At 32.8% G+C, this 27,521-nt stretch overlaps 1 protein-coding gene across 2 annotated transcripts in view; it reads right to left on the reverse strand.

Moving 5' to 3' along the window:
• Nucleotides 1–27,521, reverse strand: part of BRWD3 (bromodomain and WD repeat domain containing 3) — a 103,395-nt gene that overhangs the window by 35,164 nt on the left and 40,710 nt on the right. For both annotated transcript variants that reach the window (XM_074324122.1, XM_019717548.2), the window contains exons 7-19: nt 24,201–24,361; nt 23,170–23,391; nt 19,108–19,208; nt 18,534–18,604; nt 17,519–17,619; nt 14,999–15,039; nt 12,765–12,869; nt 11,560–11,713; nt 7,385–7,519; nt 6,211–6,339; nt 5,070–5,295; nt 3,343–3,510; nt 552–732 (exon numbers count right to left, since the gene is read on the reverse strand). In XM_074324122.1, the coding sequence (XP_074180223.1) occupies nt 552–732; nt 3,343–3,510; nt 5,070–5,295; nt 6,211–6,339; nt 7,385–7,519; nt 11,560–11,713; nt 12,765–12,869; nt 14,999–15,039; nt 17,519–17,619; nt 18,534–18,604; nt 19,108–19,208; nt 23,170–23,391; nt 24,201–24,361 (1,795 nt within the window). The remainder of the gene's footprint in view (nt 1–551; nt 733–3,342; nt 3,511–5,069; nt 5,296–6,210; nt 6,340–7,384; nt 7,520–11,559; nt 11,714–12,764; nt 12,870–14,998; nt 15,040–17,518; nt 17,620–18,533; nt 18,605–19,107; nt 19,209–23,169; nt 23,392–24,200; nt 24,362–27,521) is intronic.

The following is a 27,521-nucleotide window of genomic DNA, read 5'->3' on the forward strand; positions in this document are numbered from 1 at the left end:
ATCTATTTCCAGTTGCTGTGGACTATCTGGAGTTGATGTTAAAGCAGATGTTAGCGTCTACAAATAAAGATAGGGATTCTAAGTTTGAAATTCATCCTAACGAAATCCTTTCATCCTACAAGGAATTTTACTTAAACGACATTTACAAATATACCCTAAGCACTGGAGTCTACTATTATCTATATTGCACTCCCAAACTGCTCAAATATCAGAACCACTGTTGAATTTTGGATTCATATATCACTGGCATATTTATTCACATATGGCTTCATATTTTTACTTAATAGTATTTGTATTCTTATCTTCTAACTTAAGATGATAAACCCATGGAAGACAGAGATCACGATTTTAATTTTCCAATATTCCTCAAACTATTTAATACAAAGGTAAGCAAGTTGAAGACATTCAATAAATAGTTGTTATAGAATGAACTAACTGAAATAAGGTGTAAAAACTAAAGCACAAATTAGCTGGATTAAAAAAAAACACCTTAGTTATTAGCTTTTTATGAAGCTCTCAATTTTCTTATGGCTGTTACCTTATTGACTCACCTACTAACCCCATGATTGAGTTCATTGACCACCACTCTTCTGCTCCATGCCATGAGATCTCGTTCAGTGGCCATCTGGCTCCTAAGAGCATTGTTATGAATTTGTCGGACACCTTCAATTTGACCACTACGTCGGAGCCCAATATTTGGAGAAGATAGGTCCATATTTGGACTTCTCAGAGCTAAAACAAACAAAAAAACATACCACTTTCTGAGCAAAGGCACCAAACTTTTCCATATCTAAGCTTTAAGTAAAATAGGAGATTCAAAGATAGTACTGCTAGACAATATTGTTATACCTTTGTTCTACATTTTCTGTACCCCATTTATGGTTTTTATAGTGTTATGAATAAAGCAGGTACTCAATAAATGCTTAAAGTTTCTATAGCTCTTTCAGTGTTTTTCAAAGCACTTTCACTTCTGTCACCTACTAAATGCTCAGCAAATACAAAAAAAGCATATTTAACCTGATTTGGTACATTCACAAATGTTTATTAGTACTAGCTCAGAAAGCACCTTTTTCATCAAAGTTCTAGCTTTATTTAGACCACCAAAATGATTCTTTTTTAAACTTATTTTTATTGAAGTATAGTTGGTATACAATCTTATATTGTTATGTTAGTTTCAGGTGTACAATATTGTCACCTGATTTGACATTTTTATACCTTACAATGTGATCACCCCACTAATTTTAGGAATCACCTGTCACTGTGTAAACATAGCATAATATTATTGACTAAATTCCTTCCCTTTTTTGCCCACCCCTCCATTCTGGTAATAATCCCTTTGGACTCTGTTTCTGTGAGTCTAGTTTTGTTTTGTTTTGGCTGTCTATTTTGTTATTTTAGAAGAAAACATAGGGAGTAAACTATTTGACATTAGTCTGAGTAATATCTTTTTGGATATGTGTGCTTGAGCAAGGAAAACAAAAGCAAAAATAAACAAATGGGACTACATAAAACTAAAGTTTCTGCACAGCAAAAGAAACTATCAACAAAACAAAAAGACAACATACTGAATGGGAGAAGATATTCACCAGTGATGTATCCAAGAAGGGGTTGATATGTAAAATATATAAGAAACTCTTACAGTTCAATAACAAACAAAAAATCTGATTGAAAAATGAGCAAAATGACATGACAAGACACTTGTCCAAAGAAGATACACAGATGGCCAACAGACATATGAAAAGATGCTCAACATCACTAATCATCAGGGAAATGCAAATCAAAATCACAGTGAGACACCACTTCACACTAATCAGAATGGCTATTATTAAAAAGTCAACAAATAATGTGTTGGCCAGGATGTAGAGAAAAGGGAATCTCTATGAACTATTGGTGGGACTGCAAACTGGTACAGCCACTATGGAAGGCAGTATGGAGATTCCTCAAAAAACTAAAAGTGGACCCAGCAATTCCACTTCTGGGTATTTATCCAAAGAATATGAAAATAATTTGAAAAGATATGTGCACCCCTATGTTCACTGCAGCATTATTCACAATAGCCAAAACATTGAAGCAACCTAGGTGTCCGCTGATAGATGAATGGATAAAAAAGATGTGGTGTACACATGTAATAGAATATTACACAACTGTAAAAAAGAAAGAAATCTTGCCATGTGTGACAACATGGATGGATCTAGAGTGTATTACACTAAGTGAAATAAGTCAGAGAAAGACAAATACTGCATAGTTTCATTTATATGTGGAATCTTAAAAAAAAACGGATTTGGTTTCAAAAATAGTAAGAGAAAAAGTGTAAACCAAAAAAAATTAACTATCAAAATTTCATTTTCTAAATTGATAAGCAATGAAAGGGGGGAAAAAGTAATAAAAATTTTACTTTTCTTTCTAATCCTCTCAAAGGGCCCTGTTAATTTATTTTCATTGTATTTTCAAATAAAACAAAAATGGAAACTGAAACATTCAACTGTTAAAATAAGCATCAGGAAAAACTAAAAAATAAATGAATATTGCAAATAGAACTAAATGGGATCCCTCTGACTAAACGGCATTTCAAATGTATCCAAAGAAATCTAGTATAGTAGTAATTCTCTCTTATCTGTGGTTCCAGTTACCCATGGTCAACCACGGTCTGAAAATATTAAATGGAAAATTCCAGAAATTAACAATTCATAAGTTTTGAATTGTGTGCCATTCTGAGTAGCATGATGAAATCTTGAACCATACCACTCTGTTCCCCTGGGACATGAATCATTGCTTTGTCTAGTGTATCCATGCTGTATATACTCCCCACCAGTTACTCACTTAGAAGCTGTTGTGTTTATTAGATCAGTTATCAGAAAGCGAGAGAGAGACCACATTTATGTAAGTTTTATTACAGTATATTGTTATAATTGTTCCATTCTATTATTAGTTATTGTTATTAATCTCTTACTGTGCCTAATTTATAAATTAAATTTTATCATATATACGTATAGGAAAAAACACAGTGTATATGAGGTTTGGCAGTATCCATGGTTTCAGGCATCCACTCGGGAACTCAGAACGTATCCCAGGCAGATAAGGAGGGTACTATTGTGTATTAAAATAAAGAATCTGTATTTCTTAGAAGATGCTAAGTCATTTTAACCACAAATGATAATGAGATTATGGCAGTGTGGTATATCTGATATCACAATTGCAAATTAATAAAAATGTTGTTTTTCTGTAACTGAAAAATAAATTTTAAAAAATTTTAATATCATCAGAAACAAATCAAAACAAAAACAACCCCAAAATAATAAAAGTACATTTATCATACCCTACTACAAATATATACATACTTACCACCATTAGCAGAATATGGTCTATTAATTGCAAAATGTGGAACATCTCCTTCGTTAATTAGTCTCAGATCTTGTTCTCTCTGTAGCTCCCTGATTATTCCATCAAGAATGCTCTCATCTTGGTCATTGGCATGTTGCCCAATTACCTGTTCTACCACCTCACCATCACCTTAATGACACCAAAGATAAAAAGCCTCTAAGTTACTTACATTTTAGTATACCCTAAAGACAGTACAAATAAGCTTAATATATACATTTCTGGACAAATAATAAAAAACAGAATTAAAATGAAAATCCAACACGTACCAAACAAAATATTTTAAAACGAACTTTAAAAAATTTTGGTATGTCAGCTTGTGTGTTTGACTTACTCAGTATCCCCAAATTAGACATTATTAAGAGGGCCTACTCATCTTAAAGAATAATTATTAAATTATTAATTTAAAAATGAATTCTCTCCATGGAATATTCCAAGCTAAAAGCTGGGAGTAGAGATTTGAGTAAGGTTTAAACAAGTTCAACCAGATACCTAAAATGTTTTGCATCTTCCTTTCATGAGAATTTCCTTCTGAAAGAAATAAAACTATGGTCTTTCAGATATTGTATCTCTTATAATACACTGAAATTCAGTGATTACTTCTGAACAAAAATTTTATTTCTATGATTTTTTTTTCATTCTTAACTACATCTTAGACCTGTTTTTTATCTTATCCTCTAGTCAGATTAAATGGTATCTAACTGAGTAGGCAAGTGATCAGGTCTTACAGGAAATCAAGTGTGATGAGTTACAGATTTTTTTCTTCAGATGTTTTTAGTTTTAACTCCTACTTAATATTCACGCTTTCCCCCTTGTTTAATATGACATCATCAAAGTAACTGTTAACATATGCATAACACCATTTCATTGTTTTACAAATCTTTATGAAAGATCATAAAAGGATTTACATTTCACTCTATAAAGGTCAGTTCAAGTCTAAATCCCCTAGTAAGAAAATAAAATTCCATTTGCAAATCAGTAACTCACTAGCTCACACCTGGAAGAAAATCTGCAAGATATGAAGGTATTCTGGTGTGTGTGTGTCAGGGGGATGGGGGTTGTGGGAAGAGGAAGTATACATAAGGGAAATATGCCAATCTAAAGCATTGCTTTGATAGAGAATAGCTTATTTTAGTGTCTTATTCTACTATCCTCCCATCATGTATCACACTTATCACTGTTTCTTCAATATACTCCAAGATTGAGTGTTATTTAAACACTTATAATCCCCCTCTCCAAAACTCAATATATTTTGCATTTCAAACATGCAGACGGGTAAATAGCCACTTCCCAGTTGGTGGCTTTTGAAATTTCCTCTTCTGGAGTCCAGTAACCATGGATTCTCAAGTTAAAATACCAATAAGCAGTGGAATTTCACCAATTGTAAAAGCTTGACAAATTAAAGTTAACACATTTAATCATTACTAGAAGTCAATACTATAAACAGCAGGATCATATGTATGTTCAGGGCACTAAGAAAGCAGGTCAACACATTCTGTTCTTGAACATGTGCTGGTTTGTCCTAATCCACTTATCTGTGTCCAGGTGAGATGAGAAAATTAATACAAGTATTAGGTAAAATATATTATAATCTACCACAGAGTTTACCAGGGGGCATATATCATAAAGAGAACAGCATCAAGTATAACATTTTGCAAAATGCTTTAAATTTCATTTGGGAGACAACATACCATTAGCCACATATCCCAGTTGTGGTATGAGTTGTTCATCTTTACAATGTTCCCGTCCTGGTACTAGCCTTTGGAATTTTGTAGGATGAGGATTTCCATCAACATCCACCAAGAATGGGGGAGGCATGAGGTGAGGAGCTTGTTGTGTTTGTTCATCTAACACATAGTTGTTGGCATCACGGATAAGAGGTCGATAATCCGTGTGGAAGAACATCTGATCTGGAATCTTTATGACAGATTTTCAGTATTTAATGTGCACAGGGAATTTATAGACAAGCACTTTGATTCCTATAACACATGCAGTTTTCAAATCAGACAACTTTTGCATCCTCTTATATTCCTCTGTTGTCATGTTTCCTCTAGGAAAAAGTGAATCACCTGATCATAATCCTACCTCTTCTCCACAAAACCCTACAATCCTATTTTATGGCCCTATATTGTGTTTCTCAAATTAGGCTAGGAAGAAGTAAAGCAACAAGAGAGTGAATAAAACTAGGTATTTTTATTTAAGTTGCAAAAATCATATAAACCTTTATAACTATTTTTCTTGCTTATTTTTATTCAAATAAGGATAGATGGAGTATAATATAAATGGTGAGGCAGGTAAATATCAATTGCATAAAGACACTCAAAGGTGATACAAGTATTGAGCGGAACTCGGTGATTCTGTGTTCTCTTCCAAGATTCTAAAATCTATTCCAAATTCACAGCTAATAAAATATAAGAAACCAATTAAGTTAATTACTAAAGTATTTTAACAAGATCAACAGTAGGTAAAGTAGCCAAGAAAATAAACATTCGATCACCAGCTGTTTATTCCTAATTTATTATTAGTACGTAGAAGATACTACCTGGTAAAGTTATTGTCCTATTACACCTAAACGGTAGTATAGAGAATATGTTCTAAGCGAAAGGATTTTCTAATGAATTTTTCTATCTACATCACCCTATATATAACTTAATAGTGACATGAACTGCCATGCCTTATGTTCTAGCAGTGATGAAAATTTTTACCAAGAAAGATGATTTTATTACTTTATATCTATTAATATATGACAACCCTTGTTAACTGGAAGACTTTGGGTTGCATAAATGATACAATCCAAAATTGAAGTTTACAACAAAAATTAAATGTACTAACCTTTTCGTAGTATTTACTACATCCAAAACCAAAAAGCAGCAAATGCCCATGAGAATCTGTGCAGGCAAAATGGTTTCCATCCGGTGAAAATTTACAATCAAACACTGCACCATGGCCTTGGCCTTCAATCTAAAATTTAGAGGAGTCACTTTAAGTCATCTTAAGAGGTAATTTTCAAATAATAAGTATGTAATAGCTTCTGCTTGCTAATATATTGGATTCTGTGATGCACCAACATTCCAATGTACTCTGGCTTCTGTAGCCAGAACCCTAATGGAATAGCAAAGCTCTGAAATAAATTATGGAGAATCAAAATACAATGGGTGGTATCAAACATTACTAGCAATAACATATTTCAAGAAGTACTAAATGAGTGACTGAGAATAAAAAAGACCTAAACACAACCACATTGACAACAGTGCTACCTCAGCAAAGTCAAAATATTATCTTCCCATCTTATATTGTGATGCAATTAAACCTTAAAATAACCATCCTAAAATTAAAGCACACAAATCAATTTTATTAACAAAAGACAGCAGGTAATATTAAAGCTCTGGATCTGTATAAGCCTATAAAAAGGAGCTCAAAGGCCAACAATTTAGAAATGTACAGTTATATCTGTTCTTCAGAGAGAGACACGAAGTTTGGAAGATATAAGCAAGCAGTCCCATCACCACAGGAGGATATTCTACTGGGAGAAGAGATAGCTCACCAGATTTTTCCAGGATTTGTATGAAATATATCTTAAGAGTATCCATATCTCCAATTCCACGTTTGCCAAACAACTTCCTGATTGCTAATTAAGCCATATGGGGTTTACCAGAGGCAGATAAAATAGTCAATTCTTTGATTCATAAATTAGGATTATAGTTCAAACATTAACCTTTATGTGAGTTTGGTTAGTGTTAGCTCAAAAAGCTTATTAAATTTGAGTTTCTAGAGTTTAGAGCTGGAGACCAGAATTTGGAACATGCTAACATGACAATAACAGGGTCACCCCTGAATGGCAAAATTTTCTAGTGGCCGCACTCTCAGGTGTTGAGTCATTCTCTGCTATTATATCGATTTAAACACAGATCACAACAGGTTTCTTGGCACTAAGTATACTTTAATTACGAAGTTGCCACATAAGAGAAGTCTGTTTTAATACGAACTAAGCACAGATTTTCCTTACCATGTTAAAATAATTCCGAATTTTGGTCCCCCGGTCAAGGTCCCAAATAAAAATGTTCCCATCATGGCCCGCTGAAAGTATGATCCTTTGATCAAACGGATGTGCTTCCAGAACAAATACTTCATCATCATGTCCCTGTGATAAAAATCAATATTAAACATGAAAAGCAACCCCAAGTATCTGGTTTATTTGGTCAAGAGATCTCTAGGGTGTGCTATCAATCTGGATCAGATTAATTCATGCACACCAATTTAATAGCACTTACTACATGGACACTACAATAAATAGTTAAGTTAGAGTTCCTTATATGTTTAAGTGCTGACTTCATAAAGTATTCAATAGACAGAAGATCTGAAAAAGTGTTGAAAATACAGTCCAGAACAGTTACAGCTCATTAACCAGGTCCCTGAAGCAGAATTCATATTACTAGGACTCTGATATTTAGAAGGCCACAGAAAATGTGACAAACAGAATCAGTTATTAACACCCAATTCTGCCACAGTGGTAAGAGACAAACCTTTATTGTCCTTCATCAAGCACTCTCTATTACTGGTATTCAAACTGTATTTTAGGAGGCCCCATGATACATTCAAACAAAGTACAGTGGTTCTGCACTTTATATACTATCTGAAAAATGGGTTTGCTGCTGAAAAAAAGTTTTAAAACCAATGCTTTGCTTATATGTTTCCCTTCTAATAAATCAGTGAATATCAGTATATAGAGATCTTAGATGAGGAGTTTGCAAAGCAAATCCAGCTTCCAGACATTTCTGCACACATAGCCTGTGAGCTAAGAATGTTTTTTTTCATTTTCAAAAGGTTGTAAAAAAAAAAACAAAAAAAGAAAGAATATGCAACAAAGACCACATGTGGCCTGCAAAGTCTAAAATATTTACTATCTGGACTCTTAAAGAAAAGGTTTGCCGACACCTGATTTTAGATCATTATTGATTTTACTTAACTCCTGGTTAGAGAATACATAATTAAGAACAGACTCCAAGTCTTAGAAAAGCATATAGTACACCCTGAAGTTGCATTTCACTTAGGAACACATCAGCATATTACATCTAAGGAGCTTCTAGAACTGATCATATATTTTGCACCTAAAAAGTGCATTTTATTCCAAATCATTATATAAAAAATGGAATAGAGTGTCCTGCCATATTACAGTTACAGACAAAAATATAGCCTATTAAAAAATAACAGCAGATTGGCTCAAAATGTGAAGAGTTAAGATGACTAGGTAAAATCCCATTACAATAAATACTGTCACAACTGAAAGTTTACCAAAATTCTTTTCTTAGTGACTACAAAAAAAAAAAAAATATTGCTTTGTTATAACAAAATTTCCTGCTGAATAATCAATTTGATATAAATACTTTCTCAAGTTCCTCACCAGTAAACAATAAAATTTTTTTGTTAAACTCTAATGACACAACTACTTCCGTGTACAATGGGAAAAAGAGGCTTTTAAATAGAGGGCTTTATATTTTGGTCATATGCCTTGGGATATGATGTAGTCACTGGATCATGGGGAACAAAACCTAGTCAAGCTCAGTAATGTCTTACGATTTATCATCTGCCCTGTTTTTATTTATTAAGCACACCTCTGTTTCCACCACTGTCACACAAATGCAAATTATCATCATGGCCCATCCTACCCTTGACTCCTACAGTATACCCAGAGTCACCCTTACTTATCTGCATTGCAATCTGTTCTCTCTACTCTGTTACTAGGATTATAAGGTATTTTTCAAAAGCATAATTCACGTCATTCCTTGGCTTTTAAACCCTTTAATGGTTTTCTACTGGTCTTAGGGTAGATCTTACAACACTCTGAATGGACTGGACCCTGTCCATTTCTCCAGTCCCATTTGATGACTCTGTTTCTACTTTCTGTGCTCCAGCCAAAAATTGGCTTTCTTTCAACTGCCTTCTACCTCAAGACCTTCATACATGCTTTTCTGTCTTCCTGGGAGGAACTCCCCACTTCCTCACATATGTAATTTACCAAATATTTTTGATCCCCTACCATGTTGAGAGAAAATAAACTAATAATAAAATATAACAAGAAGATATAAGATAGTGATAAACACTATGGTGAGAATAAAGCAAAGTGATGTAAAAAGACAAAGACTGGGAGGCCACTCTGGATCCTTTGATCAGGGAAGGCCTGTCAAGGAGGTGACATTTAGGCAGAGATCTGGGTAATTTCTACCTATTTTTCAAATCCTAACCCAAACTTTACTTCCTTAGGAAGCTTTCTAGAACCCTCCCAGACCAGGTTTTGTCATCCTATTAGAAACTTGCATTGTATTTTTTACTTTTCTTTCTTAGCATTTATTTAATTAACTTTTTTCTTCTAATAGGCTTAAACTCCAGGAGGACAGGGTTTCCTTAATTTACCATTTTTTCCTAACACTTAACTCAGTGACTGGCACACAGGAGATGCTCAATAAGTATTTGCTGAATGGAAGAACTTTACACTCCACTAAGACAAATTTGTATAACAATTGGGTATACAAATTGTTAACACAGAAAATATAAGTTCTATACCAAAACTAAGTTTGACTGTTATAAAGACTAAAAATAGTCTGTTCTAAAATTTCATCAGTAAAATTCACTGAAAACAGATGACCCATGAGTCAGCCCATGGGAAGAATACCACTAAACAGAACTCTAAATTAAGGTACTTATTAAGACAGAATTTTACATGGATTTATAAAACCAACAGCTACACCACGGCCTTTGAAACTGTGACTTTTAGAGATACAGACTTGTGCTAATACCGTGGCTGCTAGCCACATGTAACTATTAAGCATTTGAAATGTGGCTAGTCCAAATTGAGATGTTCTGTAAGTGTAAAACACACCAGATTTCAAAGACTTAGTATGAGAAAAGAATGTAAAACATTTCATTAATAGTTTTTTATATTAACTACATGTTGAAGTGCTACTATTTTGGATATACTAGGTTAAAGAAAATATATTATTTAAATTAATTCCACCTCTTGTACTTTACTTTTTTATTGTGGCTTCTAGAAACATTAACATTATATATGTGGCTCACATTATATTTCTATTGGAGTGTGCTGACATAGACAAATACTTCCTAATAAAGAATCAAGCAAACAGTAGAGGATTTTCCATATATATTAACAGAAACTTATACCAGGGAACCGGGAAACCCAGAATGAAGTAATTATTGGTTTAACAGATAAAAGGAAGAATCTAAAACTTCACTAAACAGTGTTAGGGCTTTATTTAGGAAAGAGGACTTGGGAAACATCTGAAAGATAAACTGGAAATCCACCCCAAATTAAACAAATCTTTAGAAAACTCAGAGGCCTTAGCTAATTATCTCACATAGGAGTCAAATGAGGATGTAATCATGGTATGCTACAAAGAGAACAAAATAATTGGTTTCTAGTCCCTATCACTTACTACTGGGTAAATCATAGGGCAATTACTTGGCCCTTCTCCTTAAAGTACTTATGAATCAGTAATTGAATTTAACCTGAAGTTATTCCGTACCATGATAAACTGACATCAACCATACCCATGTGATTTTCTGCTATTAATCCTATCAACTTTTCACACCACAAATATTGTAGCCTTTTACTATGGCAAATACATTTACTTTTTAAATTTTATTAAATTTCTTAAATTTATTGAGGTGACTGGTTAATAAGATTATATAGTTTTCGAGTGTATAATTCTATTATACGTCATCTGCATGGAAATACACCTTTTAAGAGGGAAAGTTACCTTTTTTTTCCTACTTCTTCCTCTTACCTCTATTTCTTACATAAACTAATCCATGAAGTTAGAATATACAGGATACCCTTGTCAAAATAAAGTTAGCTCTATCCCTAAAACTGTAACAACAACAAAAATCCCAACTCATGTTAAAAACAAAGTAACTTATATACCCTTATAATAACATAACAGATAAATAAATACCAGACCTGGAATGGATCTTGCAGTTTTCCTAACTGCTTTTAGCAACTATATCATGTGTCATAACTATTTTACAGATATGTCAACAGAGGTACCTCGAATAATTACTTCTCCAAGGGACGTAAGTCATAGAAAGTAAATTAGACTTTAAATTTCCTGTCTTCAAGAATAATGTCCTTTTTGACCATTTTAATTGCTCTAAAAACAGAATACTTACAGACAAAGTATGAAGAAGTTGCCCTGTGATTGAATTCCATACTTTCAAAAGGAAATTGTTCACTGCAGTAATAACTGTGGTGTCATAGCGATCCCAGGCCACCATAGTCACCTTAAGTTTAGTGACCTTATCTTCTCCAGATGGCAAGTTATTCCTAAACAAAACAATTTGCAGTATTCATACATTGCGAATTTTTAATAAAAGTGCAACTAAAATAGCAAATTATGACAAAAATCTCTCCAGGAGCATGCAACACTTTTTAATATAAAAATCCTAAACTATACTTTTAAGTACTGACGAAATAAAATAATAAAAGTATATACATAAGGCAATACCCATAGCTTACTTTAGGGAGAAAAAAAGGACACAAAATGGCAAAAACTTTGTAGTTAATTACACGAGACCAACAAAAAAGTGAAACTAGAAACACATTTACAAATACCTTGAAAAATAAAATACAAGGTTATGTTGGCTACTAGAAAATATGAAGAAAACACATATTGGACAGCTTATTCCCTTAAGTATTAAAATTTGTGAAGTAGGTCTTTTAAAATAACAGTAAGAGATTCGGTAACTTGATTTAATCAAATACGACATTATCAGTAACTGGCTATGACTACAAAGTCATACTGTTATTAATGGGAAGGTAATTGATTTCAGGGTCACACCCTAAAGAAACTGTAGTGTCCTAAAGAGACAACTGTATATCTTCCAATCAACAGTGAAGATGATGAAACAGAATGATTAAGTGTACTTATAATGTTTAGTAGGAATGCTAAAAATATGAAACATTATAAAGGTATCCTCAGTAAGTTAGAGAAATAGTTAACCACATGATGACATATAATAGGGATAACCTCAAAGTAGTGTGTGTGTGTGTGTGTGTGCGCGCGCGTGTGTATGACCTACAGAAAACTAAGTCAGAGAATAACTCTGTGGGCATTAGTAGAGCACAGTGATCTTTGGGTCACAAGAACCAGAATTAAATGAGTCAGCAATGTTCCTATCATCCAGTATGTTAATCAATAGCAAAAGGCAATTTACTTAGAGATTATGTACAGACTCAAACTTCACATCTACCAATTAACTCCAAACTATTTACTAATCTACAAAGATATTTTATTTTCACTATTAAATATAATTCAATAATGTAAAAGATACTATATCATATGAGAACAACTGAAATATTTAACATCCAATCTTACCCAGTCATTTTAGTAGCCATATCGAGCACTATACTCTTCCATTCTTGTTGCTGATATTGCCAAATTCTTGCTGTTCCATCTCTGCTTCCACTAACAAATCTTAAACTGCAAAGAAACAGTTAAAATACCATTACTTTCCTCCAAAAAGGAAATCACCTTCTTGCTAATTATAAAAGTAATACCTTCATCTTCATACACTACTGGGGAGAACAAAAATAGTACACTTTAGAAAAAGTTTAGCAGTTCCTCAAAATGATAAACAGAGTTACCATATGACTTGGCAATTCTACTCTCAGGTATATATCCAAAAGAAATGAAAACATAAGTCCACACAAAAACTTGTACACAAATATTCAAGACATTATTCTTAATAAGCCCACAAGTGGTAACAACCCCAAATCCATTAACCAATAAATGGATAAAAAAATTGTGTATATCCATACAATCAAATATTATTCAGCAATAAAAAGGAATAAAATAATGATACATGCTACAACACGGATGGGTATTGAAAACACTATGCTAAGTGAAAGAAGGCACTCAAAAGATTCCACTTATATTAAACGTCCAGAATAGACAAATCTATAGAGACAAAAAGTGGATTAATGGTTGCCTAGAGATGAGGGTAGGGGTGTTAAAAGATTGGGGATTGAGGGCTAAAAGGTATGGGATTTCTTTTTGGGGTGATAAAAATGTTCTAAAATTGATTGTAGTGAATGCTGCACAGTCCTATGACTATACTAGAAATCCCCGCATTTTATTATGTGCATTATATCTCAATAAAATTGTTATAAAAATACATCCATTCACCCATAATTCTATCACTGCTCATACTTTTCTCTTTTTTAAAGATGTTGATACACACTGCCAAACTATTTCCCTGAAAAGTATTTTTAACCAATTTACAATCTCATCAAAAATTGTGGGAGAGTATCCATTTTTCCTAATCCCTTAGCAATACTGGATATTATCATTCTTCATCATCCTTTCATTCTGAAATAAAAAAAACATATTACTGTTATTCTAAATTGCATTTCTTTGATTATTCCTAAAATTGGACATGTTCTAATGTGTTTATTGGCCACATAACTAATTAAGATAGTTTCTCCTTTAAGGAAAAAGGCAAGGAATTTAAAAATACAGATTCTTCTATCATGAAAAAGTCATAGCTATACAAATCTTTAAGTGTATAACTAAGTGTAATGCAATAAACCAAACTTAAAAATTATTTGAAGGGTTTTTTTTCCATTGCTAATACAGATGTCACTCTTTGTGGATCATCATTATTTACTCTCACATTTAACAAAGATGAACCAATTCATCATAATAATCACCTACTGTCATAAAAATGTTTAAAAAATATCATTGTCACTCACATAAAGTCCTTAGAGACATATATAGATACAAATTCTTGGTTAAGTAGTTACATTTTTAAATCTATTCTAGGTCAATTTTTAGGCCAGGGCAGATTATCACCTTTTTGGGACCAGACCTTTGAGAGGGTGCACGAATACCTCTATGTGATTCTGAATTTACAGACACAGGAAATATGTATCATATGAGTAGTAGAGACAATAAGTGATACAAATGTTCAGCAGAAGACAAGATGCTAAAATCTGGATCAGTAAGGAAAGGATTGAGGTAGATTATGAATCTTAAAAGAAAGATAGGACGTAGAGAAGAAAAAACAGAAGGGAGAGGGAAAATAGAGGGAAAAAGAATGGAAGGGAGAGGGAGGATTTAGGAGAGAAAGAGAAAAAGTGAAGGAGAGGTAGGATTTATAGGGGGAATAGATGAGAAAAAATGTAGGTCTAAGCCAAGTTGTAGGGAGTTCTGAATGCCAGGTTAAGACATCTGAATTCTATTCTATAGACCAAGAGGAAACACTAAAGATTTCTGAACACAGCAATGTTGATCTGGTAGAGATGGACAAGATGATGGTAACAGGCCATATAATGGAATCCTGATAAGGTGGGTGATAACAGAAACGGAAAAAGAAAAATAAACAAACAAGAAATCATTTAGAAAGGAAGAACTGATAGACTATAGGTACTACTTGGACAGGAGTTTAGAAGAGATGGGGTAAGGATGTCATCAAAAGATAGACAAGGTTCTTTCAGCCTAAATGAATGGACAGAAATAAAGTATTTAGAATAAAGGTAGCTACTTCTGAGGGAACAGAGGTAAAATATGTCAAACATCTGTTTACACAGATATGTACTATACATAATTACCTGTCTCCATTGTTACAGAACTGAACAGCAACAACTTTGTCCTAAGACATAAAACAGATTTTTGATTAGAATTTATTTGTAAAATGAATAAATTACCCTTCCCCTCAAATTCACATGCAAAAGCATCAGAGTATATTTTTTAATGCTACAATTTTCTTTTAAAAAAAGAAACCTCTAATTTTCTTTAAAAAATTAATGAAGGCTTAAACAATGCATTTAACTAAGGAGAAATACTTATCAACAGTAATTTGACACAAACCAGACACAAGCAAATCTGTTCCTACACCATAATCTCAAGAGACAGATAGTTCTAAATAAGTATTAGTTTATTATGATCCCCATAATAAAACAGCACACTAATCTAAAATGCCACTTTAAAATAACAGATTTAATAGTAGTTAAATGCATTTTCCAACTTTTTTTATTTCAGAAGAAATCATTTCCTGTCTCTCACATGGTTTATTTAATTACTTTACTAATACAATGCAGTCACCTGACAGTCTTTAGATACTATAGTTTAGATACTGCTGTTTGAATCTTCTTTTAATACAATGTGTATTATACTGATGAGAAGATTAAAGGATAAGCAAAAATGTGCATTTTCCTTCTCTTTATTCCTAGATAATATAGCTAAAATGTACTCTCAAGATATACAGATGACCAACGGACATATGAAAAGATGCTCAATGTTGCTAATCATCAGAGAAATGAAAATTAAACCACAATGAGATATCACCTCACACCTGTCAGGATGGCTATCATCAACAAATCAACAAACAAGTGTTGGCGAGGATGCAGAGAAAAGGGAACCCTTGTGCACTACTGGTAAGGTTGCAAATTGGTGCAGACACTATGGAAAATGGTTTGGAGGTTCCTCAAAAAATTAAAAATAAAACTACCTTATGACCCAGAAATTCCACTTCTGGGTATTTACCTGAAGAAATCCAAAGAACTAATTTCAAAAGACATATGTATCCCTGTGTTCACTGCAGCACTATTTAAAATAGCCAAGATGCAGAAGCAACCCGAGTGCCCATCAATAGACAACTGGATAAAGAAGAGGTGGTACATATATACAATGGAATAGCACTGGGCCATAAAAAAGAATGAAATCTTAACCATTTGCGATGACATAGATGGACCTAGAGGGTATTGTGCTAAGTGAAATAAGTCGGACAGAGAAAGACAAATACCAGATGATCTCACTTATGTGTGGATTCTAAAGAACAAAATAAACAAACAAAACAGAAATAAACTCACAGACACAGAGATCAAACTGATGGTTGCCAGAGGGGAGGGGGATTGGGAAGTTGGGTGAAAAAGGTGAAGGGATTAAGAAATACAAATTGGTAGTTACAAAATAGTCATGGGGATGTAAAGTACAGCATAAAGAATATAGTCAATAGTGTTGTAACAACTATATATAGTGTCAGGTGGGTACTAGACTAACTGGGGGAAATCACCGTATAAATTATATACATGTCTAACCACTATGCTGTACACCTGAAACTAATATAAAATAATATTTTTTTCAAATGTAACTGAAAAAAATAATTTTCAAAGAGAAGAAAATGTTCTCCATTTTAGGGAATGCTCACTGAAGTATTTGGGGATGATGGGGCAGCTTACTCTTAAATGGTTCAGTAGAGTTTCTTTATTCTGTGTTTGCAGTTTTTCTATAAGCTTGAGATTGTCTTGAATAAAAAGTAAACCAAAAAATGTACCCTCAAACAATGTACACATTCTCCAAACCACTCAATTATTGAACTGCACTTAAACTTATTTTTCAATAAAAGGCTCAAATACTAAATATCTTTGTATGTAATTATTTTTCAGTTTTTAAAAATTATTAAACTGTCTTCATATGTTCAGAGGTATCTGTGATTCATATTGTTCCATGACTTCACTGCAGTATTTGTCTGATAGATTCTGGATTCTCACTGCCAGTTGCAATAATTAGTTTTTGATGTCCTGAAAGGATAGCTTACTTTCAATGACTAACAGCTGCCACTAATTTCAACAGGGAATGTTTAAGTTTTATTACTTTTATTCTTAGCTGGGCCCCTGCAAAAACAATTTTCTTCATCCCCTCACCTCAGTTCTTTCTCATTCATTTATTACCTCCCTGTGGCATTCTGAAAACAGTCATGCTAAGACCAATAAGCTAAATTCAGCAAAAACATTTTTTTCCCAAGACATATTTGTCTTTTAATAAGTATGTAGACTTTAAAGTAACAAACAGCTTACATAGTTAATAAAATACAACAGGCTAAAAGAGGACTTTCATAAACTATTACTGTAATATATTTTTTCTTTTTCCATAGTCAAATAGAACTTATAACCATACTAAATCCAGAATTTCACACTGATCTACATTACTAAAGAGGCATGTTATCATATAGGTTTCAGCACCAATCTATATTAAATTGGGATACAGACCAGAAAAGAAGAAATAAAACCAACTTCCCAGGGGTGTTAAAAACGAAAGCAACATATTTAAATTTTTCATGTTTTTCTTACCGTATGTGACTCTAATTCAGCAATTTTCTCAGGGATCTCAGAACCCAAATAATATATTCTAATCACATGGTCAGTGCTACCTGTTGTAATAAACATTCCACCTGGAGGATTAAAAAACAAACTAACATGGTACCAAGCAACTTTAAAAGCCCCGTTTCCTTAGTTATATGCTAATTTATATTAATAAAAAAGCTTCAAGAAACACAAGGTTATCTTCTAATCATTATAGACATACTAACATTTCTCAGAAAAGTAAGTAAATTCAAAAAAAAATAAGAGAAATATTTAAAAGAAAACTATACCACTAACCCAACAAAAAACCACCAACTATACATTAAACATAGGACTTTGGATCATAAACATTAAGAGCTACACAGCCTTGAGGAATTCTTTATATTTTATGTGAAAACGTAATGTTCCAAAATTATTTATAAAATGACCTGTCTACAATTCTCTATAGTGGCTACAGCTGTTGAGTGTAAAAACTCACCTGCTTTTGGGACGATGAAAAAAATTCTACAGATAGATGGTGGTAATGTATGCAAAACAATGTGAATATACTTAATGTCATAAAACTGTATACTTTAAAGTAGTAAATTTTGTTACATTTTACCACAATAAAAAAAGGTTAACTAGCATGTGATTCTTAGCAGTAGAAAAGTACTATTTACACACTGTAAAAGTGTCTTACTTATGGAGCCACAGTCCACGTTCTCTGAAAAGTCAGGGCAGGATTTTAGTGTTGAACTGAGGGTGGAGGAGCTTTATTTTTACCAACTAAATTCTTCATTATATACAAACATATTAATTGTAAATAAGAAAAAAAGAAACCTCAAAAGCTATCACGTTAGAGTTCACAAAGGTCCATTTATTATAATATGTGATTCACATGTTTGATATGATTCCATTAAACTCAAATGTTGCCTTTTTTTCTCCACAAAATTGAAAAATATATCTTTTACAACTACGTCACTTAATATTTTTGATACTCAAAACATTCAATTTTTAAACATACCAGAACTGAAAGATGAACAAGATATCTGAACTCCAGGTCTGGATCTCTCAGTAAATTTCACTGGGCGATCTCTAAAAAAATAGTAAGATGTTTTTATTTTTCATTTAATATATAAGAATCTTAGCACACTGGATATTGACAGATTTAGCATCAATATTATAGAAACCACAAAATTTAGGCAGTCAATAAGTACTAGCCCCATCATTCAGGTTAAAAATGCATTTAACTTCATAAATACACTTTATGATATAAGTATTATTTTTATACCTTTACAGAAAAATTACCATGTCACTTATTACTATCATTAGGAGAAGTTCAAAGTTTTCTTACCAGAGTAAGAAATGAAACAAATACTCATTACCAAAATTTTGTGTGTAAATTAGTCTCTTCAACCTTGGTTTCATAAAAATTTTATTCTAAAATCTCTAATATTCAATTGAAGTAGGTATGGGTGTGTATATACACACATAAATTAATATACTTAAATACATGCACTATTAAGAATCTCAAGGTAATAAAGAAAAATGAATGTATTTGATTTTTCACAAAATTTCTAACGAAATTCTTAACTTACCTAAACTTCATTGTTTTTACATGCCATTGCCAGAAACAGATTGTTCCATCAGCACCAGTAGAAGTGAGGTATCTGGTTGTGCCTTTAGTTGATGGACAAAACTATTAAAAAAAAAAATTCTAATTAAAATAGAAAGCTTTCACGTTCAAACTTATTTTAAATAGAGCATGTTCTAAGATTATAATCACTTCAACAAATATACTTTAAATAAAATCACTTAAGAATTTCAGTTTCAAGAAATTAGTTATTTAAATATCCTAGATTAATGAATACCTTACAAAAACTTTAAATATCACAAAAAACACAAAGAAAAATAATTCAGTTACTGAATTTAGAATAAAATATTTGTAGTACTAAAAAATAATTATTTAAAAATTCAACATCACACTGTAAGTTTACTATTTCACTACTTTTAATGGAGGAAAAAACTCAGTCATTACTAGTTAAACCACTACAAATCTGCTATCTACTTACATACATAGCAATAATCATGGAATTTTTAGTTCCATATGAATAGAGCATCAGAAGTAAATCTATAATCAATGATTAGGAAGTTAATATCTAAGTATATGAGTTTTAATATTTTGCTTTAAACTGTAACTTCAATGAAGTATGATATCAATTTTGTCCTTTTTAAATTTAAATCATTTTCATTTGTTTTAAATGGATAGCGTAAACTAGGTCAAATCTCTGTTCGTATCATTGTGGAAAAAACAGATTAGAACAATATATTTAAGTTGCCAATTTAAAGGATGACTACTACCCAGATGGACCATGAATGGACTATGTAGAATTCTCAGTATTTTACATGTCCTCAGAAAAAAAACACAAACGGAAGAGCCACTGGTCTCCTGATGCCTGGGACACAAGAAAAAGTTAAAAATCAATCCACAGTCTTTAGCATGCCTGTGAGGTTTTAACATTCCAAATAAAGATAAATAAACACCTTTCATTGAGATACAGATTAAGGATCAAGAAGCATAAAATTTAAATAAATTCTGAATTCAAATGAAAAGAAAACAATCATTAGAGATATAAGTCATTTATTTAGTTTTCTTGTTTGGCAGCACAGAACTTCAAATGACTAGAGATTAAATCAAAAAAAAATTATGATATTATCCATTAAGAGTTGATACATAGTAAAGAAATTAGTACTCAGGTAGCATGCTTATATCTTCACTTCTGAGACAAAGAAGTCTGCATTAGAAAGCTTAATCCACAATGTATAGCAGGAGTATGCAAATTACAGCCAACTCCCCAAATCCAGCTTGCTCCCTGTATCTGTAAATAAAATTTTATTGGTACAGTCACCTTACACTGTTTGTGGCTGCTTTGGGACTGCAATATCAGAGTTAAGTAGTTGGAACAGAGACCAAATAGCCTACAAAACCTGAAGTATTTATTACCCGGTCTATAAATGTACCAATCTCTGATATACAGGAAACAGCAATTAAATGTGAAATAGTATAACATTATTAAGTTTGAAGGAATACTAAAACCTTTATTATCCCCATTATATTTAAATTGCTTTCAATCACAAAGGGCGCTCGATATAGCCCACTAATGTACCTTAACTGGGTTTTTGTTTTTTTTTAAATTTATTGGGGTGACAATTGTTAGTGAAATTACATAGATTTCAGGTGTACAATTCTGTATTACATCATCTATAAATCCCATTGTGTGTTCACCAATTGGGTGGTTTTTAAATGAGGAATCGTTAGAGATTATAAAAATAAAAGTACTTATATGTACATTTCTGAATACAAATTAATAGTTATTGAAGAATATAGAAAAATAGAATAAAAGCTACTTACAATCCCACTATTAACATCCACTATTAACCACTATTAACCCACTATTAACATCCATTATTAACCACTATTAACATCACACCATTCTATCTTAATTTTATTTAAAAAAAGAAACTGAAAGGATAATAATACACCACAATGTTAACAGAGAGTCAATTAGCAAAGAATAAATAAAGCATAGAGAATGTATGCTAAATGGTGATCATTAGTATGGACAAAAATGAAACTAAGGGGAGAGAGGGAGTGCTGGGCATGCAATTTACAGTATTAGAGTAGTAAGGTGATCAAAGACGGTCTCCCTGAGAAAGTAACATTTGCACAAAGTGCTTAGAAAATGAGGAAACGAACCATGTGAATATTCAAGGAAGACTATTCCAGAGACATGAAACAGCAAGAGCAAAGGCAGGAGTGTAACTAGAGTGATCTAAAAAAGCAGAGGATAGCAACTAAAGCAGAATGAGAACAGGAAACAAGTAGTAGGAGACGAGTCAAAGAGAGCAAGGGACTGAGAATCTAAGTAAGGTCTTGTGGGTCACTGTACAGACTGGCTTTAACACTGACATTGAAGGATATTGAGGGTTCTGAGCACCAGTGACATGATTTATTTCCATTTCAAAATCATTCAGGCTGCTACGCAGAGGCTAGATTGGGGCAGGAGGCAGGGAAAGGAAGGCCAGTTAGAAGTATATTTCAGTAATCTAGGTCACAGATGATTGTGGTTTAAAATAGAGTAGTATGATGGAGGTCATGAGAATTTGTCAGATTCTAGATATATTCTGAGGGTAGAGCCAATATGATTTGTTAACAAGTTAGATATGAGATATAAGACAAAGAAAAGGGTCAGGGATGACTACTCTGAGCAATTGGAAGGATGAAATTGCTATTTGTTTAGATGGGGAAAGCTCTGGGAGGAACAGATCTGAAAAAAGAAGACAGGAGTTCAATTTTAAATTTGTTGACTTTGAGATGCCTAGTAGACATTCATGTGTTGATGCCAAGGGGTAGCTGAATATACCAGTATGGAGCTAAAAGTTCCCAAGATGCAAATATGAGTTTGAGAGTCATCAGCCTGCAGATGAAATTCAAAGCCATGAGATTTGATGAGATCACTAAGGGAAAAAAAATGTGATAAAGAAGAGGTCCGTGGATCTCTGGGACACTCCCACATGTAAACAAAATGACATAGAAACTAGCATATGAAACTATGAAGGAGCCAAACAGTATCATAAACATTTTTCAGTATAAACAAATAGTAATTTTTAAATGTTGTATGAGAGTATCTCCACATTCCAGAAATAATACTTTCAGATAGGATAGTGGGAACACAAGTACCTGGTTATCTCCCAAAACAAAATCCATGAAATAATTTCAACTGATCAAAAATCTGATATAAATTTTTTTCAAATCTAACATGCTTGATTTTTTTCAAATCCAACCAATTCAATCCTTGCTAGCTCCTCATAAACAGGTAATATAGTACTTAAATAACACACATAAAAATGACTGGCATACTTATTAGCCACTAAAGAACAAAGAAAAGTAAATGGGAATAATTATCTTGTCCACAAAAGTGATATCCTTGACCAAACTATAAAAGACTGTTTCAGAAGGATTCCTCTGTTTTGCTCTCAACACAAGAAGAGGACCACAGTTCAGCTTAGTTTTATTAAATAAAAGATCTTTAGGGGGTATCCAGGACTTTCACTACCAACATCTGGTAAAAACACTTTATGAACAAGTATTTAAAAGAAGTCAGTATACTGTATGTCAAACATCAAGTTGAAATAGGAAATCACTGAAACTAAGAACAAAAATTTCCCTAATATTAAACTTCTCTATCCCTCTTTTTCTAACTCTCTGTCTAAATCTGACTTATGAGCATCTTGGATTAAATATTAACACAAAATATGCCAATATTCAAGTTAGAACCTGTTTATTATATCCTGACTAACAGGTATTAATATTGCTCCTTAAGGCATTTACAAGTCCCTCCATTCTTCACAAATATGAGATAAACAAGATGTCTCACACTGTATTTGAAAAACTTTTTCAATGACCTTTTTACATATTTCTAAAGAGAATAGATTTACGTGAAAAAGGAACTTTAAAAAATACCTGCCTGACAAAGCCCTTAAGAGACTGATGTTTTTCTGTTGCCATTCTTTATATTATCTACACAATATATTTTTAAAAAAGAGAATTCTTATCCTTCTTACATATGTCAGAGGTATTTTTTTTCCATTTTTCTCACCTGTATGGAAGTAATAGAAGCTGAATGTCCCTGAAGGACTGCAACTGGAGCACAAGTTCGAAGACACCACACTCTTACAACCTTATCACAGCTGCCTGCAGCAATAAGAGTGTTTTCATAGTTAACAGCCATGTCAGAAATTTCAGCGGAGTGCCCTCGAAGTGTAGCAAGGAGGCGTCCATCATCTGTTGCCCAAATTTTCACCAAACAGTCATCTGAACCCTATTATAACACAAAAGGACAGGAGATTTACAATGAAGCCGAAATTCACCACCCTAACAAAAGCCAGAAATACAAGAGTAGATTTTTATTAAGTTATTTCTAAGTCTTTATTTTTCAGTCACTTCTCTCCATATAACATGGATCCAGTAGCAAATATAAATGATGTCCAAATGATAGCATTGACAAAGCACTGTCCAAACTGACAATGATATTTGTGAAGGGCTTCTCAAAACTACTACCAATCCTGACAACTCAAAACATTTTTAACTCACTTTTAAGTGATTTAGCATTAAGTATCTCTGCCATTCATTCTTTCCTGAGATCTGACAGCCTTTTTTCTTAATTGCTTGAATATTTTTTCTAAAATGTTAGTGTGCTACAATTTTGTACTCAAAAGCACACAGCATGATCTGGTTAATGAAAACTGAATTTTAAAAATAGTACTAAAATCAAAGGAATATACACACAATAACTGTAATCTTCATTACTGACTGTATAGTGCAGTTTAATTATTTGACCATAAGGATGATATAATTATTAATTAAGTAGAACTGGCACCGATTATGCTAGTGACAAAGGGAAAATATACATTAATAAATATTTATTTCCCTAAAGATAGAGGACATTATAGTTTACCCATTTACTTATATAGAATGAGAAAAGATTTTCAATTTCCACTCATCTTTTCTGCATTCCTGTGTCTAAAAAGGATAAACTGTTTACAAAGCATAATTCAATGCTGCTATGAAGGCTAGCTTCAATTGTTGTAAATCTCTAATACGTTACAGTATTATAAATTTTAAACTCACTGTAAAAATTCTTCTCCCACTTCGGTCAAATGCTACGCAGTACACTGATGACAAGTGTCCCAGAATTCTCTTATGCATCTTAATGTGCTGGTACGCAGATGAAGGAAAAATATGGCTGAAGCGACTGCATCCTGTTAATTGCCTGGCAGAGGTGATATTCACTGGAAAACAAAATGGGAGATTCACTCCTTAAAACCTAAAAATGAAACCTTTGTGAAGTTAAACCATGAATATTAAGATGAAATAAATAGGGTACACACACTACAGCATTTCTACCCTGTGAGAAGTCTAAATTCCATCACACATTTCACGATTTTATGAACTCAAGTTCACTACCACAAAGCACCAAGAATACTCTTCTTTTAAATCCCAGAAGTCTGATTTTGTTTGCCTTACTATAGTTTTTAAGTATAGTTCCATTTTGCCTTTTGTGGTGCACTAGTCAAACAGACTGTCTTTAAATATATAGCTAAATCTTATATAACGTGAAATAATTTTAGAACAAAGACTGTATTTGGTTAAGTATAATACATCTTAAAAATTATATAGGGGATTTTTATGAACTCCTGTCCTACCTCCTCACACCCATCCTCCCTATATACAGCTGTCCCTAAAAATTGAAGAAGAATATAAGAGGATTTAAATACTGAAAAGAGAAAGAAAGCTATGATACCACATAGGTTATCACAAACAAACAATTCTTTGTAGGCTTGTCTATAGGTTCTCCCTTTTCTGGTTTCTGAAACTATAGGCTCTTCTTCTAGTTACCAATGAACTTTGAGGCTTCATCTCCTATGATGTCATCTTAGATCTGCCTCCATTTTTTTGTTGTTTCGTGTGTGTGTGTGTGTGTGTGTGTGTGTGTGTGTGTGTGTATTTTGTAGTTAATTTTGTTAAAAGGGAGCCAGAAGAAAACACAGGTCTCCATAATTCTCTTTCAAATACCATCTGGATTCTGTTCACTTCCCTCAAATGGAACTCCTGATCCCCATGTAAGGATTTACAACTACTCACTTGCTCTGTGAAATTCCTCCAGTTTTCCCTTATACACTGAAGATATTTGTCATCCCACACATTTTATTTTAATCAAAACATAAGATTCCTATAAGTTCACAGTCACCTTGAAGGTGACCTTTCACCATGGTACATAAATAATACAGTACAAATGATAATTGCTTTGTGTTGAAGCAAGGCAAAATTAAGGCAAGTCTTGAGTTTTAGCTAGATCAGTACATCAGAACCATTCCACAATCAAAAATATGAAACCTTTCAGTGATATAATCTTAAGAGCAATAAAGTCTTTTTTCAGGCAAAAGTAGATCCACTGGCCATTTTAAACTGACAAAAATGACAAAAAAATGAATGATGAATAGCAAAATCAACAAAACTCTGAATGCAAATCATAAGAACACATTAGAGATCTAAGTATTTATGTAACACTGAGAGATGCAGAATAAATGATGGTAGAAAATCCATAAGCATCAGTATCAGGTAAGAGGATTCCTTTTTGGCAGCTGTTCCCACCCCAATCTCTAGAAATGTCCACAATTCTAAGTTGGGAAGAGCATGCACCATAACTTTGGGACTTTAGTGATCTTCCTTCTTCAATCAAATATTTTTTACTGCTGAGTTCCTTGAAACAATTAACCATTACTTCTGCTTTGCTTTTTTCTATCTATACTTTGCAAGTGGATAGAGGAAAGAGTGTGTTACTTTAAGGCAGGGTTTCTCAACCTCAGAACTACTGGCACCTTGGGCCTTATGATTCTTCATGATAGGGATGCTATCTGTCTATTTTAGTGTTCAGTAGCATCCCTGGCCTTTACCCACTAGATGCTAGGAATACCCCATTTACCACCAAGTTACGGCAAAGCAAAAATATCTCCAGACACTGTCAAACATCTTCTGGGGGTGGGAAGAACTGCCTCTGGCTGAAAACCACTGCTTGAAGTATAAGAATAAAAAACATCAAAAAACAACATCAACAGGAAGAAAACAAAATCAGAAAAGCTACTTTGACAAGAGGGCCTAGAGACACAAGGGAAAAAAAAAACAGTGAAAGAGGGGAGAGGTCCAGAAACCTACTCATTTATCCAACAAACATCCAAGTTTCTCAGTATCCAAAGAAACACAACTAAGCATGTAAACCAAATATACTTGACCCTACTGAAAGTTAGTATCTCAGGCCCAAACTGTTCAATCAGGAACAGTTACTCAAAAGTGGATGCATCTTTATAGTATATAAAAAATAGCTTTCACTTTTAAGACTCCTTTACAAAGAAAATTAATTCAAAAGAAAAAATGGAAAATATCTGCAACAAATATGACAGTCTTAATATTTTAAAACCATCTATAAGTTCACCATCAAGATCTAATAGATGGGTGGATTAAGGAAATTAACAAATAAGTCACAATTTAGGAAATATAAATAAAAAACTGAATCACAGAAAGCACTCAATTTCTTGCCACCTATCAAAAGAAATGTAAATGAAAATAACAAGATATAATTTTACAACCAATAAATTAACATTAAAAAATTCTAAAACCTAACAGCAATTACTACTTGAAACTAGTGCACACTTGTACATTTTTAGATGCACAACATAGTGACATGATCCATTTGGAAAATAATTTTGGCAATATACTTCAACATGAAAATATGCACACCCATTGCCTGATTTCTGGAATCTATCCCACTAGGAATATAACTGATTAGCAAAAAAGAGTTACATGTACAAAATGTTTAATGGAGTGCTACTTATAATTATATGACCTAAGTCTAATGACAGGTATGTGATGGACTATACTGTAGGAAATTATTAAATAAAACATGAAAACTGCAGCAGTGTGAAAATTTTAGGAACTACAAAGCAAAAAATATAAAATATAAACTTGGAAGTATACTATGATTTAAATTATGTACGAATATGCATTCATACATGAAAAAGACTAGAACAAAACAAGAGAAATGAAACCAATTGCTTCGTGATAAAAGTATACGTAAATTTTTTTAAAATTTCACTTAACACTCAACAATGTATTCTTATATTAAGCACATGCTTTTATTAGGTTCCTCTTAGTCATTACTAACAGCTACTAGAAAAAAATTTTAATATAAGGTATGGTGCATATCTGATGGCATCATCACTGAATATTCTTTCTTTCCCATCTCAGTGATTTTTTGTTTATTCATCCAGCACCTGAGATGATAACACATTTTTCTTAGTTGTTTGGTAATGTCAACAAGCCTTAGGCTCTATATACTAAGGAGTCTGTCAACACTCTCTTTTCCATGTATTCTCCACGTAGACACTATTTTTC

This window comes from Rhinolophus sinicus, chromosome X, assembly GCF_036562045.2.
Source record: "Rhinolophus sinicus isolate RSC01 chromosome X, ASM3656204v1, whole genome shotgun sequence".
Taxonomy (NCBI): domain Eukaryota; kingdom Metazoa; phylum Chordata; class Mammalia; order Chiroptera; family Rhinolophidae; genus Rhinolophus; species Rhinolophus sinicus.